A 17,500-nucleotide genomic window follows, 5' to 3' on the forward strand; every position below is an offset into this window, starting at 1 on the left:
TCACCTGTAGCTGTATGGTTCCAGTGCTGGTCTTTAACAGGGACACAGCCTGACTGTGAGTCATGCTCTCTGTAGATGTTCCACAGATGCTCACGATTCTGTCCCCAATCTGAGCAACATTATCACGTTAACACACACAGTCTCTACAGACCTACAGTCTCATATCAACACAAACCACAGCCCCACAAGACGGCCTCAGCTCTGGGCACACACAGACTCCCACAGCTGTAGCCGGTAATTAAAATGTCTTATTCTGAGAGGAGACGTCAGGCCGCCATGTTCTAATGAGAATATGACTGCTGATCTGATGAATGTTGCAGTCTGTATCCAACCACTATCCATTACCCAAGGCCTGCCCTGCTGGAATTCCTCTAACCGTGTGTGTGTGTGTGCGCGTGAACGAGTCAAACAGAAGGCAATTCTTCTCCACTCGTTTTTAAGGCCTTTGTGACCAGTTTTTCACTCTTCTCCTCAATAAACATAAATTTGCCCCTGCAGGCGTTCACACAATAGGCCTGTTCTGTGTTTTGCGTTTGGCTGAATTTATTGTTCCAGATGGCAGACTGCTCTTCTGGTGTCTTCACAAAGGACTGTATTTCACAGGAACACAATGACCAACCTGTGTGTCATTATAAAGCAGACACACACACTCACTCACTCACTCACTCACACACATACCATCACACACACACACACACACACACACACACACACACTCACACACACTCCACTCACACTCACACACACACACACACTCACTCACACACACTCACACTCACACACACACACACAGTCACACACACTCCACTCACACTCACACACACACACACACACACACACACACACACACACACACTCACACTCACACTCACACACACACACACACACACACACACACACACACACACACGCACATCCTGAGAGTAGGAAGGCTCAGAAAACTAGTGAATATTTATGTGAATATTTTAACAGTTTGTGATAAAGTTGGCGATAAAGTACTGTGTCAGAAATCTTAATTAATAACTACAGAGCAAGTGCAGTAATCTTAATTTTAATCTTAATCTTAAACTGCTAAATCTCTCTGTCACAGTAATTTGAAGATGAAGGTGTACAGAAGTTAGATTAAATCTCTCTGTCAGAGTAGTCTAGAGATGTAACTGTATAGAGGTTAGATTAAATCTCTGTCTCAGGGTAATCCAGAGATGTAACTGCATAGAGGTTAGATTAAATCTCAGTCTCAGAGTAATCCAGAGATGTAACTGTATAGAGGTTAGATTAAATCTCTGTCTCAGAGTAATCCAGAGATGTAACTGTATAGTTATAGATGTATAGAGGTTAGACTGAGACATGAGCTGAGTACTGTGTTTCCGGCCTTCTGAATTATAGATGTTTAACAATTAGAGAGGTCATTAGGCCTACTGTGGCAGTAATAGTCCTCTCAGTGTGTGAGTGAGTTAGGGGCCCGTGCAGGCGCACGCGCACGCGCGCACACACACACACACACACACACTACAGACAGAACCTCATGACGCTCTGACTGTAGATGTAGATACAATAAGGTTAGGTAGTTGATGTGGTGTCAAGTTACAGATATAAAACAGTTAGATTGTGTAGTACAAAGTTCTGAGGGCGTGTTATAAGTCTTAGAAACCTGACGCTGGATTTTCTGGATACTGGATATATATATATATATATATATATATATATATATATATATATATATATATGTATGTATGTATGTATGTATGTATGTATGTATATAATGAAAGGTTAGACAGTTACTCTGAGCTGGTGAGTCTGGGCTATATATATATATATGTGTGTGTGTGTGTGTGTGTGTGTGTGTGTGTTTGTATGTATGTATGTATGTATAGAATGAAAGGTTAAACAGTTACTCTGAGCTGGTGAGTCTGGGCTATATATATATATATATATATATGTGTGTGTGTGTGTGTGTGTGTGTGTGTGTGTGTTTGTATGTATGTATGTATGTATGTATAGAATGAAAGGTTAAACAGTTACTCTGAGCTGGTGAGTCTGGGCTGCCAGTCCAGTGGGGTTCATCATGGCGATGAAGATTGGCACATCACCCAGGGGACTGCCCACTCCGCCCGCTATACTGATGCCCAGGGAGTCTGACGGACCCTGGGAGAGATAACACACACACACACACACACACACACACACACTTCAACTTCATAATCATCACAACAGCTCGGTGCATGAGCGTAATCCGGCTCCGAGAGAGGAGCCCTGACACAGCACACACACAAACCACGGTCAGTTCTCTGAAAAAGGACCGCGTGGTCCTGTGTGAGATCTGTCTAAAGACGGATCCAGTGACGAGGGATGGAGTCTGACCTTAGTGAACTCCACAGTCCTCATGTCCTGCTCCAGTGCTGGTTGAGAGAAACAAGACAAATAAAATAAATGTTATTTTATATAAACCAAATAAAAAGAAATGAAGGAGATCCCAGCGAAAGGTCAGGCTGTGTCACTGAAAGACAGCTGTCACACCTTCTGGACTCTTACAGCTGTTGTCACAGTCGAGCTGAAATCCTCCTGGCCCACAGGATGAAGCCATGGTGAGTCTACAGCTGCCTGTCTCACTCATCTACACAGAGACAACAGAGACGAGAAAAAAGCATGAAAGAAAGAGAGAGAGAGAGAGAGAGAGAGAAAATCATTTCACTGATGTAAGACTAGTCAAACACGAGAAAAAACAGAAAAACCCCAAATTCCATGGCCCTCACCTGACTGCTCAGTGACAGTCTCCTCTCTGAGTGGAAAGGTCCCGCCTTGAAACGGCCCACCTCCATTTTAATTGGTCCAACGCAGCACTGACATCACAAACAGCAAATGACAACAAAGATCAGAGCTTCCGTTTAAACACCACAAAACTGCAATCTTTCACATGGCAGACGGCAAACATCTCACAGAAATCCATCAGAAATTTGACTCTCCTGTTTTATATTGTGTGTTTACGGTTTACTGGGCTGGAAAAGAGACGCTTGTCCTGGGAAGACTGGAGTGAATGTTGGTGAAGATGAGGCAGAACAGACTGATGTGTGACTGAAGATGTGGAGATGAGAGGCCTGACTGGTTCTCCTTTAGGCTTTATTAAAGTCACTCCTGACCTAAGGCTTCCACTTCTCTATGGTTTTCAATGTTAATCCCTTCTTTTAATGTCTTTTTTAGAGGAGGGTTCTTCAGATCCAGTCTGGAGTCCTGCGTCTTCCTGTCCTTATCGTGCAGTTCCAGGCAGAGTTTTACCCAGGGAAGAGGGCGCGTGCATCTGAGGACACTGTTTGGTTCAGGGGAAAACCGAACGCCTGTTTTAGAGGACTGATCTGGACTGAGGCTGAAGAAGCCTGTTTAGAGGACTGATCTGGACTGAGGCTGAAGAAGCCTGTTTTAGAGGACTGATCTGGACTGAGGCTGGAGAAGCCTGTTTTAGAGGACTGATCTGGACTGAGGCTGGAGAAGCCTGTTTTAGAGGACTGATCTGGACTGAGGCTGAAGAAGCCTGTTTTAGAGGACTGATCTGGACTGAGGCTGGAGAAGCCTGTTTTAGAGGACTGATCTGGACTGAGGCTAAAGAAGCCTGTTTTAGAGGACTGATCTGGATCAAGGCTGAAGAAGCCTGTTTTAGAGGACTGATCTGGACTGAGGCTGAAGAAGCCTGTTTTAGAGGACTGATCTGGACCGAGGCTGAAGAAGCCTGTTTTAGAGGACTGATCTGGACTGAGGCTGAAGAAGCCTGTTTTAGAGGACTGATCTGGACTGAGGCTGGAGAAGCCTGTTTTAGAGGACTGATCTGGACTGAGGCTGAAGAAGCCTGATTTAGAGGACTGATCTGGACTGAGGCTGAAGAAGCCTGATTTAGAGGACTGATCTGGACTGAGGCTGAAGAAGCCTGTTTTAGAGGACTGATCTGGACTGAGGCTGGAGAAGCCTGTTTTAGAGGACTGATCTGGACTGAGGCTGAAGAAGCCTGTTTTAGAGGACTGATCTGGACTGAGGCTGGAGAAGCCTGTTTTAGAGGACTGATCTGGACTGAGGCTGAAGAAGCCTGTTTTAGAGGACTGATCTGGACTGAGGCTGAAGAAGCCTGTTTTAGAGGACTGATCTGGACTGAGGCTGGAGAAGCCTGTTTTAGAGGACTGATCTGGACCGAGGCTGAAGAAGCCTGTTTTAGAGGACTGATCTGGACTGAGGCTGGAGAAGCCTGTTTTAGAGGACTGATCTGGACTGAGGCTGAAGAAGCCTGTTTTAGAGGACTGATCTGGACTGAGGCTGAAGAAGCCTGTTTTAGAGGACTGATCTGGACTGAGGCTGGAGAAGCCTGTTTTAGAGGACTGATCTGGACTGAAGCTGAACACGCCTGTTTTAGAGGACTGATCTGGACTGAGGCTGGAGAAGCCTGTTTTAGAGGACTGATCTGGACTGAAGCTGAACACGCCTGTTTTAGAGGACTGATCTGGACTGAGGCTGGAGAAGCCTGTTTTAGAGGACTGATCTGGACTGAAGCTGAACACGCCTGTTTTAGAGGACTGATCTGGACTGAGGCTGGAGAAGCCTGTTTTAGAGGACTGATCTGGACTGAGGCTGAAGAAGCCTGTTTTAGAGGACTGATCTGGACTGAGGCTGAAGAATGAAAGGGGAAGTTCTCACTCCTCTCTCTTCACCATGGTGCTCTTACAGTAAAGAAAATCACATTCGTGGACTGTTTTCCTTTCTGCTGGCTGTGACTGGTGGGTTTTCAGCATCTTAACACTGATCTTCCTAAGAGCAAGAGACAGCATAATCTATCACAGCCAGTGAATGGCCTAAAATTCCCTCTGCTCTCACAGGAACAGACAGAATGATAAACTGGCACAGATTTTATTGAAGAATTGAGCTGATTGACTGACGGAGTGAGTGACTGACTGATTGATTGAGTGATTGACTGACTGACTGATCGATTGACTGACTGACTGATCGATTGACTGACTGATTGACTGACTGATCGACCGACTGACTGACTGACTGACTGATTGACTGACTGATTGATTGATTGGACTGACTGATTACCTTCAGCAGTGCAGCGACAGACTCCTGGGTGGCAGAGCGGACATCTTCACCGTTAACAGACAAAATCTGATCACCCTGCATCAGGCGTCCATCTGACTCCACCACGCCCCCTTTTACGATGTCCGACACAAACACACCCGTGTCATTCCTGGGAAGACACAGGGCAGGGGAGAGTGCATCTCCAGGTTAACTGGTTAATTGACTGAGTTATATGAACTCCTCCGGTGGAACGGCTTGAATGAATTCTTACACCCGCACAACACGGCGCAAACCAAAATGCAAGTGTCTTTGCAAAGCTTCAGACCAACGCAGCTGTCGTCTTCCCATCCAGCACACACGTTGTTTAAATAGCAAATGAACTTGCGTCCATCTGGGAGGTTGGTCTTAAAATGAGGTGTGGTCAGACGCATCGCTGGCGCATTGCTATTTTGAATGCAAGAAAAAGCCTCTGCGTTTGGACCAACAAAAACCTAGAACAGAAGAGTCGCTTTATTCTCCTAGAAAAGCGAAGCCATAGGGCTTTTCTATTAGGAGATTTAGTACTTGCTCTGAGTTAACTGACTCTGAGTTTTCACTGAGCCCGCTTTCTGAAATACCCCCCTGGTGATGCCAGAAGACGAGGATACGCTCACCGTCTGCTTCACCTCGGGGAGCTTTGATGGAACCCTGCTGTTTCTGCAGATTTTCTGTCTGTCTGTCTGATTTCGCTCTGTCTGTTTGGCAGTGAATCGCTCTTTTCATCCAGGTGAAAAGTCCGCCACTGTAATAGCAATCCGTCAAGGTGCCAGCACAGGGACTGGGAGCTGACACTCTGATTGGTTTATTACATGTTACACCCAAACACACCGACGATTCATTAAGAGACTAAGCACGACCCCTTTGAACCCTGCACCTTACTTTACACTCAAATTATCCAGCTTTAAACAACCTTACTTTACAGTCAAATTATCCAGCATTAAACAACCTTACTTTACAGTCAAATTATCCAGCATTAAACAACCTTACTTTACAGTCAAATTATCCAGCATTAAACAACCTTACTTTACAGTCAAATTATCCAGCATTAAACAAGCAAAAGTGGACACGGCCTAAATGCACTTACACCATGCGCTTTCGACCATGCACTTAGTTTGTTAAAAGAGAGCCCTTTTAAAGTTGATTGCACACACACACAGTGAACAGTGAATTTGTCCTCTGCATTTAACCCATCAAACACACCAGTAGTGAACACACAACAGACACAGGAGCAATGGGCAGCATTCCTCTGCACCCGGGGAGCATTAGGGTTAAGTGCCTTGCTCAAGGGCGCACAGCCGTGGATGTCGGGCCTGGGAATTGAACCAGCGACCCTCTGGTCACAAGCCCGGTTCTCTAACCTTTAGACCACGACTGCCCCCGAAACATGCTGAATTTAATGGAGATGCTGGGGATTGAACCCAGGACCTCATGCATGCAAAGCATGCGCTCTACCACTGAGCCACATCCCCAAGTACAACGAGCCTTATAGCAGGGCTAGATACCGAACTTCAATACTTCTATGGCACTGACCAAACTGCTTAGATACTGTCGAGTATCGAAAAATTCCTTGTCAATTGGTACCAAATTTCAATGCCTAAGGAGTAAATCTCATCAGTGTCAGTGAGCCAATAAGCATGCAGCATGTTTGTACCAAGATTTAATAATGCTGGTGATTGGCTGTTTCACATAACGTTACAGGAACATGTCATAGAGGCATGTAGGAAAAACACTATGTTAAGTCCAGAGACCGGGCTCACGTGTGTGTTGTACTTTGAGAGGCTTGACTACAGTGTGCAGTGTATATTCGGTGTAAAAATGTGTAACAGATCAAAAGTGTGGCTCCATTTTGTCAGGGCAATGGTACGCGATGCGATATAGGCCTGTGCAAAAAGGACATTGCTGGCAAGACCAGGAACACAACGAATTTGATGAAACGCTGCTCTGTCGATGAAACGCTGCTCTGTCGATGAAACGCTGCTCTGTTGATGAAACGCTGCTCTGTTGCTCTGTGTTTGACCGCAAGAAGAACAGACCACAGCCATCTTCTTCTCATTATTCCAATCCACCCAACATCACAGAGCCTGCTCCAAAATCCCCACCACCAGATTCCCCCTCATGCGCTATGGCTGGGATTTTAACAGGCAAGGTTTAGAAAACATAAAGATTCAGCCAACTTGTACATGGTTGCTCACTAAATTCAACGTTAATGTAATTGATGTGGTCCCAATGACTTAAACTAGGACCACCATGTAACATTAGATATTGTTTGAGTGTAGCTTTAGCTTATGGATTTTATCAAATTAGCATCGAAAAAGTATCATTCAGGAACCGGTATTGAAGTCAAGGTATTGTACCAGTGCCAGTATCGAAAATTTTTGAATGAGTGTTAACATTACCTATAATAAAAACACATTCTCAAAGAAATATGAGAGCATTTAAGTGCTACTGGGCCTAAAATAGCAAACATGTGTGAGTGTGTATGTGGGTGTGTGTTTGTGTGAGTGTATCTGACAGCTCTCTGTTTGGCAGTGAATGAGTGATGTGTTGTGAACTCATGTGCATAAGACTCTATCATTTTCCTGTCTCTTTTTATAAACACACAGATTTACTGTGCTGTAGGAGTCAGACCTCAACACTTCATAACTGCTCACGTCAAATACCTCAGACCTAGAGAATTCATTCACTCAGAGAGAGAGAACAGTGTGAGTGTGTGTGCGTGTGCATGTATGTGTGCCTGTATGTGCATTCGTGTATGTGTGCGTGTATGTGTGTGTATGTGCGTGCGTGTATGTGTGTGTGCGTGTGCGTGTATGTGTGCCTGTATGTGCGTGCGTGTGTGTGTGCATGCGTGTGTGTGTGTGTGTATGTGTGTGTATGTTCGCCTGTATGTGCGTGTGTGTGTGCCTGTATGTGTGTGTGTGTGTGCGCCTGTATGTGCGCGCGTGTGTGTGTGTGCGTGTGTTATAATGTGGTTTGTCTATTTGACAGTCTCTCCTCACACCATAGAAAATGTTTTTGCCAGAGATTAATCTCTCTCTCTCCCTCTCTCTCTCTCTCTCTCTCTCTCTGTCTTTCTGGTGTGGTTTTTCACCACTATGAAAACTCATCCATCTCTTCACCGGGCTATGAGTCACTGACAGAAACACAAACACACACACACACACACACACACACACACACACACACACACACACACACACAACTCCACCCTTCACACCTCTCCAAACCCAAAAGATAAACAATAAAACAAGGTTTAGCAAACAGAGGCATTCCTGACAATAATCCCTAGACACACACATACACACACACACACTGTAAAAGTGTGTGAGTCACTCTCAGCGCTGTTTACACTCTGAGTTCACATGACATGCTGCATTCACCGCATTAAGACGTTTCACACACACGGCTGCAGACTAAAATTTTTTCCTTGATTTAAAAGAAAGCTCTGCTGACCTTGCTAAAACAGATCAGCAAGATTACTTAAAAAGCTTTCACATTCCCAGTTTGCCCAGTTTAAGTGGTTCCAGTACCTTCTGCCCACAATGCTGAGACCCAGGCTCTTCCCTGGCTTCTTCTGGAGCTCCACGGTGAAGACATCCCATAATTCCTCCTCTTTGTATTGGCCCTCGTCCCTGTAGACGGTCAGTCTGACCCGCTGAGGCGTCTGACGGAGGACATTAATGGCCTCATCATGAGTCGCCACACGCAGGTCTATACCATTCACCTGATACAGAGAGACAGACAGACAGAGAGAGAAAGACAGAGAGAGACAGAAAGAGAGACAGACAGAGAGACAGAGACAGAGAGAGAGACAGAGAGAGAGAGAGGTGTCACTGCAGTTCCCTGACACACCTTTGCCTTGCTTTCTGTTGAGAAATGAAAATAAGAAGTTGACTACACGGTGAAATGGAACCAAAAATGCAGAGGCACAGATGATTCTCTGTTTTCCAGTTCATATGTTTTGCTTGTTTATTTGTGCATAGATTAGTGTTAGAGTGTTCAAACAGGCATGGCTACCGTCATGTTGTTATGAATGGAGTGAAAACCTGCAGGGTTAGCATTAGGCTCTAGATTAAGGTCTGTCTGCGTGAATGAGATGGTGTTTGACTAAACCCTGTCTGTGTGAGTGTGGCAGGGTTAATATTAGACTAAACCCTGTCTGTGTGAGTGTGACAGGGTTAATATTAGACTAAACCCTGTCTGTGTGAGTGTGGCAGGGTTAATATTAGACTAAACCCTGTCTGTGTGAGTGTGGCAGGGTTAATATTAGACTAAACCCTGTCTGAGTGTGGCAGGGTTTGTGTTTGGGCTCAGCAGTGTGTTTATGTGTGAGTCCAGTGGGTTGGGATCAGTCCAGTGGGTTGGGATCAGTCCAGTGGGTTGGGATCAGTCCAGTGGGTTGGGATCAGTTCAGTGGGGAGTTATGGAGTAATTATGTCACTGAGGTGAAGAGAGGAGATCTCAGTGCATCTCAGGCCGGGTCATTGGGAGGTTTGTCCTGACTAACAGGTATACAACCACAGAAGTCATGCCCTACTGATGCCAGGTCAAAGGTCATCCCTGCTGATACGGCATTGTAGTTGTCAAAGTGCTTCTGGTGTTAAAATATAATTATGGTTTGATTAAATCATGTGACACAAGGTCAAAACTCATCACTCACCTGTTTCCACAGCCGATCTTAAAGTCACTTTACTGTGTCTCTCTGACTGAATATCATCATTTTACATCAGATCAGTATCATTTAGTTACATTTATTAGGGCCATACACGAAAATGACAACGACACCTTATGGAGTGACTATAGTGCACGAAGTTTAAAACAGAACCATTCTGACTGTATACACAGTGAAAAGGGCTGCCACAGGTCAATGTCTTACTACACATAATTACGCTCAGTTACAAGCTCTAATGACCTATGAGTGAAACCATCGCTACCCAGGTGCTGTTCAAAACAATTACAACAATCATAGTGTAATTATGTTGAGATTTGAAGACATGTTATTCTGTCAGATTTTCAACTCTTCACACCAGTGTCTCACCTCCAGGATCTGATCTCCTGCCCAGAGACGCCCATCTTTACAGGCAGCTCCCTCTTCATACACCTCATGAATGATAATAGCACCCTGGAGAGAGAGAGAGAGAGAGAGAGAGAGAGGGAGAGATGAATAGAAAGAGAGAGAGAGAGAGAGAGAGAGAGAGACAGAGAGAGAGAGAGAGAGAGAGAGAGATGAACAGAAAGAGAGAGACAGAGAGAGAGGGAGAGAAAGAGAGGGAGAGAAAGAGAGAATGCAATTAAAGTATAGCAGCATAAAGTATGAAATATAAAGTATAGCATGTGTGTGCATGTGTGTGCATGTGTGTATGTGTGTGTGTGTGTCTGTGTTCAGAGCCAAAGGCTACATTCCAGGTCTGTATATTGTCTGCTGTGGCCACACACGCACAAACAGCTGTGTGTGTGTGTGCAGCGGTCAGGCCTCACTGAACACACAGAATCCAGAGAAGAAAAGAATGAGAGAAAAGAGAGAGAGAGGAGCTCAAACTTCGCCCTGCATACCACTGTCCAATCCGCTCTCACCTCATCAATACACAACAGCCAATCAGCAATCAATAATGTGTTTCACACAAACATCACAAAAATCACACCCACTGAACCGGATCAATCGGTCCTGGCCAGCTCGTCTGAGCGACACCCTCCTACTGGTTTAACCCACAGTGGCCGAAAGATTTCCCTCGGCTTGTTTATGACCAGGCCAGCAAGTTCATTCTCTGTCAGGCATCAGATGAAACATTATGAACTCAGTATTCTGCCTCCTCTGTTTGGAGCAGAACACAGACAGAACCTGTGCTCCAGAGCCTAGTGACTCTCAACGGGCCTCATTCACCAACCATGCTTAAAACTCACTTACACAGTTTTCTGACATTCACCTGTGTTTTCTTATTTGGGATTTGTTCTTAAGAATAGAATCTACACACACTCAAGAGCACGTTTGAGTGCTGACATGTTTGTGCAAATCAACTGTTTATTGCGTTTCCTTCAATTCCATAGTTGTATAATATTATAGGATTTAAATTACAATAATATTTTATCATGTATTATATTTTTAATAATTATTTTCACTACTTCACAAAGCTTTATGATCTTTTAAAATAAATTATACTACTCTAACACTTCATGTAACACTCCAGAATGTAGTGCATATTTATTCATACTTTTGTACAATGAACGTTTACCAGCACACGCTTTCAGTTTACAAGCACAATGGGATTCATCATTATAAGAACAAAGATGCGAACAATTCTGCGGTTAAGGAACACGTCATGAATCTGACGTAGGCCTATTCTTAGGACCTTTCTCAAGAACAAATTTAAGAAAAAACGTAGGAAGATATTGGTGAATGAGGCCCAATGGGTTTAAAGCCACTGTAGGTTTCAATTGATATGATTGTCCAGTTTGGACTGTTGTTTTGTTGTGAGTTTTATGTTGTGTCTGGAACAGCACATCCTGCTGCCTCCTCTTAGCTAATCTCAGTGGAGCTAATCTGCTAAAATTAATGTTAAACAAATCCAAAGTAACAGGGAAGCCCATTTTCAAACTGGATGACGTCTCTGAACATAGCGTGTCAAAGAGATATACTACATGTAGAAATGCCTGTTTAGCCCAAACTCAGCCAGGCTGCCCCTCCCTACAGTAACCAATCACAGATAATCAACTGCCCCTCCCTACAGTAACCAATCACAGATAATCAACTGCCCCTCCCTACAGTAACCAATCACAGATAATCAACTGCCCCTCCCTACAGTAACCAATCACAGAAAACCAACTGCCCCTCCCTACAGTAACCAATCACTGAAAACCAACTGCCCCTCCCTACAGTAACCAATCACAGAAAACCAACTGCCCCTCCCTACAGTAACCAATCACAGAAAACCAACTGCCCCTCCCTACAGTAACCAATCACAGAAAACCAACTGCCCCTCCCTACAGTAACCAATCACTGAAAACCAACTGCCCCTCCCTACAGCAACCAATCACAGATAACCAACTGCCCCTCCCTACAGTAACCAATCACTGAAAACCAACTGTCCTCTCCCTACAGTAACCAATCACAGAAAACCAACTGCCCCTCCCTACAGTAACCAATCACAGAAAACCAACTGCCCCTCCCTACAGTAACCAATCACAGATAACCAACTGCCCCTCCCTACAGTAACCAATCACTGAAAACCAACTGCCCCTCCCTACAGTAACCAATCACAGAAAACCAACTGCCCCTCCCTACAGTAACCAATCACAGAAAACCAACTGCCCCTCCCTACAGTAACCAATCACAGAAAACCAACTGCCCCTCCCTACAGTAACCAATCACTGAAAACCAACTGCCCCTCCCTACAGCAACCAATCACAGATAACCAACTGCCCCTCCCTACAGTAACCAATCACAGAAAACCAACTGCCCCTCCCTACAGTAACCAATCACAGAAAACCAACTGCCCCTCCCTACAGTAACCAATCACAGATAACCAACTGCCCCTCCCTACAGTAACCAATCACAGAAAACCAACTGCCCCTCCCTACAGTAACCAATCACTGAAAACCAACTGCCCCTCCCTACAGTAACCAATCACAGAAAACCAACTGCCCCTCCCTACAGTAACCAATCACAGAAAACCAACTGCCCCTCCCTACAGTAACCAATCACAGAAAACCAACTGCCCCTCCCTACAGTAACCAATCACTGAAAACCAACTGCCCCTCCCTACAGCAACCAATCACAGATAACCAACTGCCCCTCCCTACAGTAACCAATCACTGAAAACCAACTGTCCTCTCCCTACAGTAACCAATCACAGAAAACCAACTGCCCCTCCCTACAGTAACCAATCACAGAAAACCAACTGCCCCTCCCTACAGTAACCAATCACAGATAACCAACTGCCCCTCCCTACAGTAACCAATCACTGAAAACCAACTGCCCCTCCCTACAGTAACCAATCACAGAAAACCAACTGCCCCTCCCTACAGTAACCAATCACAGAAAACCAACTGCCCCTCCCTACAGTAACCAATCACAGAAAACCAACTGCCCCTCCCTACAGTAACCAATCACTGAAAACCAACTGCCCCTCCCTACAGCAACCAATCACAGATAACCAACTGCCCCTCCCTACAGTAACCAATCACAGAAAACCAACTGCCCCTCCCTACAGTAACCAATCACAGAAAACCAACTGCCCCTCCCTACAGTAACCAATCACAGATAACCAACTGCCCCTCCCTACAGTAACCAATCACTGAAAACCAACTGCCCCTCCCTACAGTAACCAATCACAGAAAACCAACTGCCCCTCCCTGAAGTAACCAATCACAGATAACCAATGGCCCCTCCCTGAAGTAACCAATCACAGATAACAAACTGCCCCTCCCTGAAGTAACCAATCACAGATAACCAATGGCCCCTCCCTAAAGTAACCAATCACAGATAACCAACTGCCCCTCCCTACAGTAACCAATCACAGATAACCAACTAACCAACTGTCCTCTCCCTAAAGTAACCAATCACAGAAAACCAACTGCCCCTGCCTACAGTAACCAATCACAGATAACCAAAGGCCTCTCCCTAAATTTGGTTCACTCATGTTAACATGGTTTAACATGAAGTCCATTTTGTTTTTTCATAAAAATATATTGGTCATATTTGTACTTATAGCAATCATTTTAATTCTCAAACATGCGTGACTCTAGTTACAGCTGGAAGGGAAGACTCGAAAAGGCTTGAACTTAAAAACTTGTAAGGACAGTTTCGTTTTGAATAATAAAACAGGTTTTCAAGCATTTTCCCCAAATTCGCCTTTGTGCTACTGATTTTTTTTTTTTCTATACTGCTAGACCAGTGCTACCACCTAAAAAAGTAAGCATACAGTCCTGAAAATATATAAATAGATAAAATTACAGAAAAAGGAATAATCCAATTTGAAAGATATCAAATTTAAAAAGTTTTCTTTCTCTGTGTTTATAAATTTACCAGCAGAGTGTCAGAGCCCCCCACAATACTCAGGCCCAAACCCGTCCGCCCTTTACAAATGTCGATGGTTGTCTCACAGCCGGGGATGATGGGACAGGTCATGGGGTCAGAGGTCAATGTGGCTGGAGTGGATGACCTGCTACCAGAGCCTGAAATAAACAGATGTGGCAAGAAGCACAAGCAGATGTGAGAACTGGGACTATGAGTGACAGGATTACTCATCAAACACACTGGGCTGAACTGGGACTATGAGTGACAGAATTACTCATCAAACACACTGGGGTGAACTAGGACTATGAGTGACAGGATTACTCATCAAACACACTGGGCTGAACTGGGACTATGAGTGACAGAATTACTCATCAAACACACTGGGCTGAACTGGGACTATGAGTGACAGGATTACTCATCAAACACACTGGGCTGAACTGGGACTATGAGTGACAGGATTACTCATCAAACACACTGGGCTGAACTGGGACTATGAGTGACGGGATTACTCATCAAACACACTGGGGTGAACTAGGACTATGATTGACAGAATTACTCATCGAACACACTGGGCTGAACTTGGACTGAGGCAGACAGGTCTTTTATGCATACATACAGTTATAAATGTGTAAAAGCTATAAACAGGACAATCTGGGCACAGGAACATCTAAAAGTCTTACAGTTCTGTTCACAATACACAGAGTTTCACTTTCACCTTACTAACATCTTACTACATCTAACTTTTACTTACCTACACATCACACTACCCTGTGTTCTGTTGTCTGTTTATTTATTTGTTTGTTTGTTAGTGCTTATACAGGCCGTTGTGTTTCGTACCTCCTGACTGCCAGGGCAGTCTGTTCGTAGCGGATATGTCTGTGTTGCGCTAGCTGCAGACTGAGAGTTGTATACCAAAAAGGTCACTCTGTGACACGGCGTGTGAGGTCACTGAGGTTATAATAGTCTGTGTCACAGGACGGTCTTCCTCTTATCTCTTCTCACCGTTGATCAGACCTGAATAAGCTTTCAGCCGCGCAGCCTGGTGACTACCTACGAATTACCTCGTTCCCTACGGGCTGTTCTTTTACTGGCTGTCCTTGGGTAATACAACTTGACAATCTGCGTGTTCAGAATATAAGACCTTAACCAACCTGGGGCTTGCTCGGGTTACAGGCTAGCAGACGGTTCTAGCGTAAACCCGCTGCCCCATCACCCTAGCTCTAGCGCGGTGACAGGCTAACTACAGTCAAAACACAAACACAGAAGCCTTGTCTTGAGCCCAGGCCCCACGCTAGCTACAGCCCAGCGCAAGTCAACCATCCCTGGAGCCTAGCTCAGTGACAGACTGTTACAGCACAAAAACTGCTTCCTTTCCCCTTAAGCCCAGCTCAGCGACTGGTTTGCAGGCATTTTTACACTATATTCACATTCTGCCTCATTGAACTAACAGCTAGCACCGACGTTTTGGGGTACGTATTGAAAGTTTTACAGCAGTTGTGATTACTAGGTTACCTTGAGGTTAGTTCAGTAGCTAGGGGACTTGACATACACTCAACAGCCCACGCTAGAGCCTATCTCAGTGTCAGACACACTCAATACCAGTCTTCATATTGCACGTAAGCCTGCATTCCTACTGACCCACACACCACTGCACACAACCCTGATCAACCGCAGTAGTCAGCCTTGAACATAGCTCAGCAACAGTCAGTTCTATATTACCGTTATGGGTGAACCAGCACAGTGTACCCAGTGCCCTAATACACTGGAACCGTATGATGACCATGATCTTTGCCCATCATATCTTGGGTTGGATCACCTCCGCAAAGCTCTCATTAAGCCAAGCATGATTTGTGCTATAATGCCAGTTGCCCAGCGGCAGGCCAGACTGGCAGGCCTTGGTACTGGGTGTGAGCGAGCGCTACCTGCGCCTCCCCACCGGGAGGAAAAAGCTGTGAGGTGTCACACTGCGGACGACTCCTTCTCTCAAAGTCCACACTGGGCTTAGCGCAGCAGGTGGAATCTCTGTCATCCGACCTGGAGAAAATAAAATCTCTCCTGTTGTCATTAAATAAGAGTGCAGTCCATCCCAGCACTTCACCTCATATGCCTGAACATTGACCATCATAGCCCTGTTGACACGGTGAACTCAGTACTCTGTGAGAAGTTTGTGCCCCCTACTGGCTTGCAATCCATTATACAGTCCCAGGGCCTTAGCGATGGCTCCCTAACATCTGAAAACACTGCAGGAGTCCTCACAGTCCCCTTCTGGAGCACTATGAAGCTGGCCTGTGTCGTGCTGGCCGTGGACTCGCCACCTGCTCAGACAGCAGAGCCTAGTGCCATCTTCAGGAGAACCCTAACCCTAACCCAGACCAACGCTGCCCTAGTGCTGAACCCAGAGCCATCTTCAGGAGAACCCTAACCCTAACCCAGACCCACGCTGCCGTAGTGCTGAACGCAGAGCCATCTTCAGGAGAACCCTAACCCCAACCCAGACCCACGCTGCCCTAGTGCTGAACCCAGAGCCATCTTCAGGAGAACCCTAACCCAGACCCAGACCCACGCTGCCCTAGTACTGAACCCAGAGCCATCTTCAGGAGAACCCTAACCCAGACCCAGACCAACGCTGCCCTAGTGCTGAACCCACTGCCATCTTCAGGAGAACCCTAACCCTAACCCAGACCAACGCTGCCCTAATGCTGAACGCAGTGCAATCTTTAGGAGAACCCTAACCCTAACCCAGACCCACGCTGCCCTAGTGCTGAACGCAGTACCATCTTCAGGAGAACCCTAACCCAGACCCAGAACAACGCTGCCCTAGTGCTGAACCCACTGCCATCTTCAGGAGAACCCTAACCCTAACCCAGACCAACGCTACCCTAGTGCTGAACCCAGAGCCATCTTCAGGAGAACCCTAACCCCAACCCAGACCAACGCTGCCCTAGTGCTGAACCCACTGCCATCTTCAGGAGAACCCTAACCCTAACCCAGACCAACGCTGCCCTAGTGCTGAACGCAGTACCATCTTCAGGAGAACCCTAACCCAGACCCAGACCAACGCTGCCCTAGTGCTGAACCCACTGCCATCTTCAGGAGAACCCTAACCCTAACCCAGACCCACGCTGCCCTAGTGCTGAACCCAGAGCCATCTTCAGGAGAACCCTAACCCAGACCCAGACCCACGCTGCCCTAGTGCTGAACGCAGAGCCATCTTCAGGAGAACCCTAACCCTAACCCAGACCAACGCTGCCCTAGTGCTGAACCCACTGCCATCTTCAGGAGAACCCTAACCCTAACCCAGACCAACGCTGCCCTAATGCTGAACGCAGTGCAATCTTCAGGAGAACCCCAACCCAGACCCACGCTACCCTAGTGCTGAACCCAGAGCCATCTTCA

At 45.9% G+C, this 17,500-nt stretch overlaps 1 protein-coding gene and 1 non-coding gene across 2 annotated transcripts in view; both read right to left on the reverse strand.

Annotated features, from left to right (window-relative positions):
• Positions 1-17,500, reverse strand: part of mpdz (multiple PDZ domain crumbs cell polarity complex component) — a 65,094-nt gene that overhangs the window by 1,881 nt on the left and 45,713 nt on the right. Inside the window, exons 28-36 of the mRNA XM_030779463.1 lie at positions 14,114-14,262; positions 10,130-10,213; positions 8,622-8,815; positions 5,074-5,221; positions 2,754-2,840; positions 2,518-2,614; positions 2,362-2,399; positions 2,023-2,145; positions 5-109 (exon numbers count right to left, since the gene is read on the reverse strand). Coding sequence (XP_030635323.1) covers positions 5-109; positions 2,023-2,145; positions 2,362-2,399; positions 2,518-2,614; positions 2,754-2,840; positions 5,074-5,221; positions 8,622-8,815; positions 10,130-10,213; positions 14,114-14,262 — 1,025 coding nt within the window. The remainder of the gene's footprint in view (positions 1-4; positions 110-2,022; positions 2,146-2,361; positions 2,400-2,517; positions 2,615-2,753; positions 2,841-5,073; positions 5,222-8,621; positions 8,816-10,129; positions 10,214-14,113; positions 14,263-17,500) is intronic.
• On the reverse strand, positions 6,489-6,560 carry trnaa-ugc (transfer RNA alanine (anticodon UGC)). The gene has a single exon. It is a non-coding gene; the product is annotated as a tRNA-Ala (tRNA).

Source organism: Chanos chanos, chromosome 7, assembly GCF_902362185.1.
Source record: "Chanos chanos chromosome 7, fChaCha1.1, whole genome shotgun sequence".
NCBI lineage: Eukaryota > Metazoa > Chordata > Actinopteri > Gonorynchiformes > Chanidae > Chanos > Chanos chanos.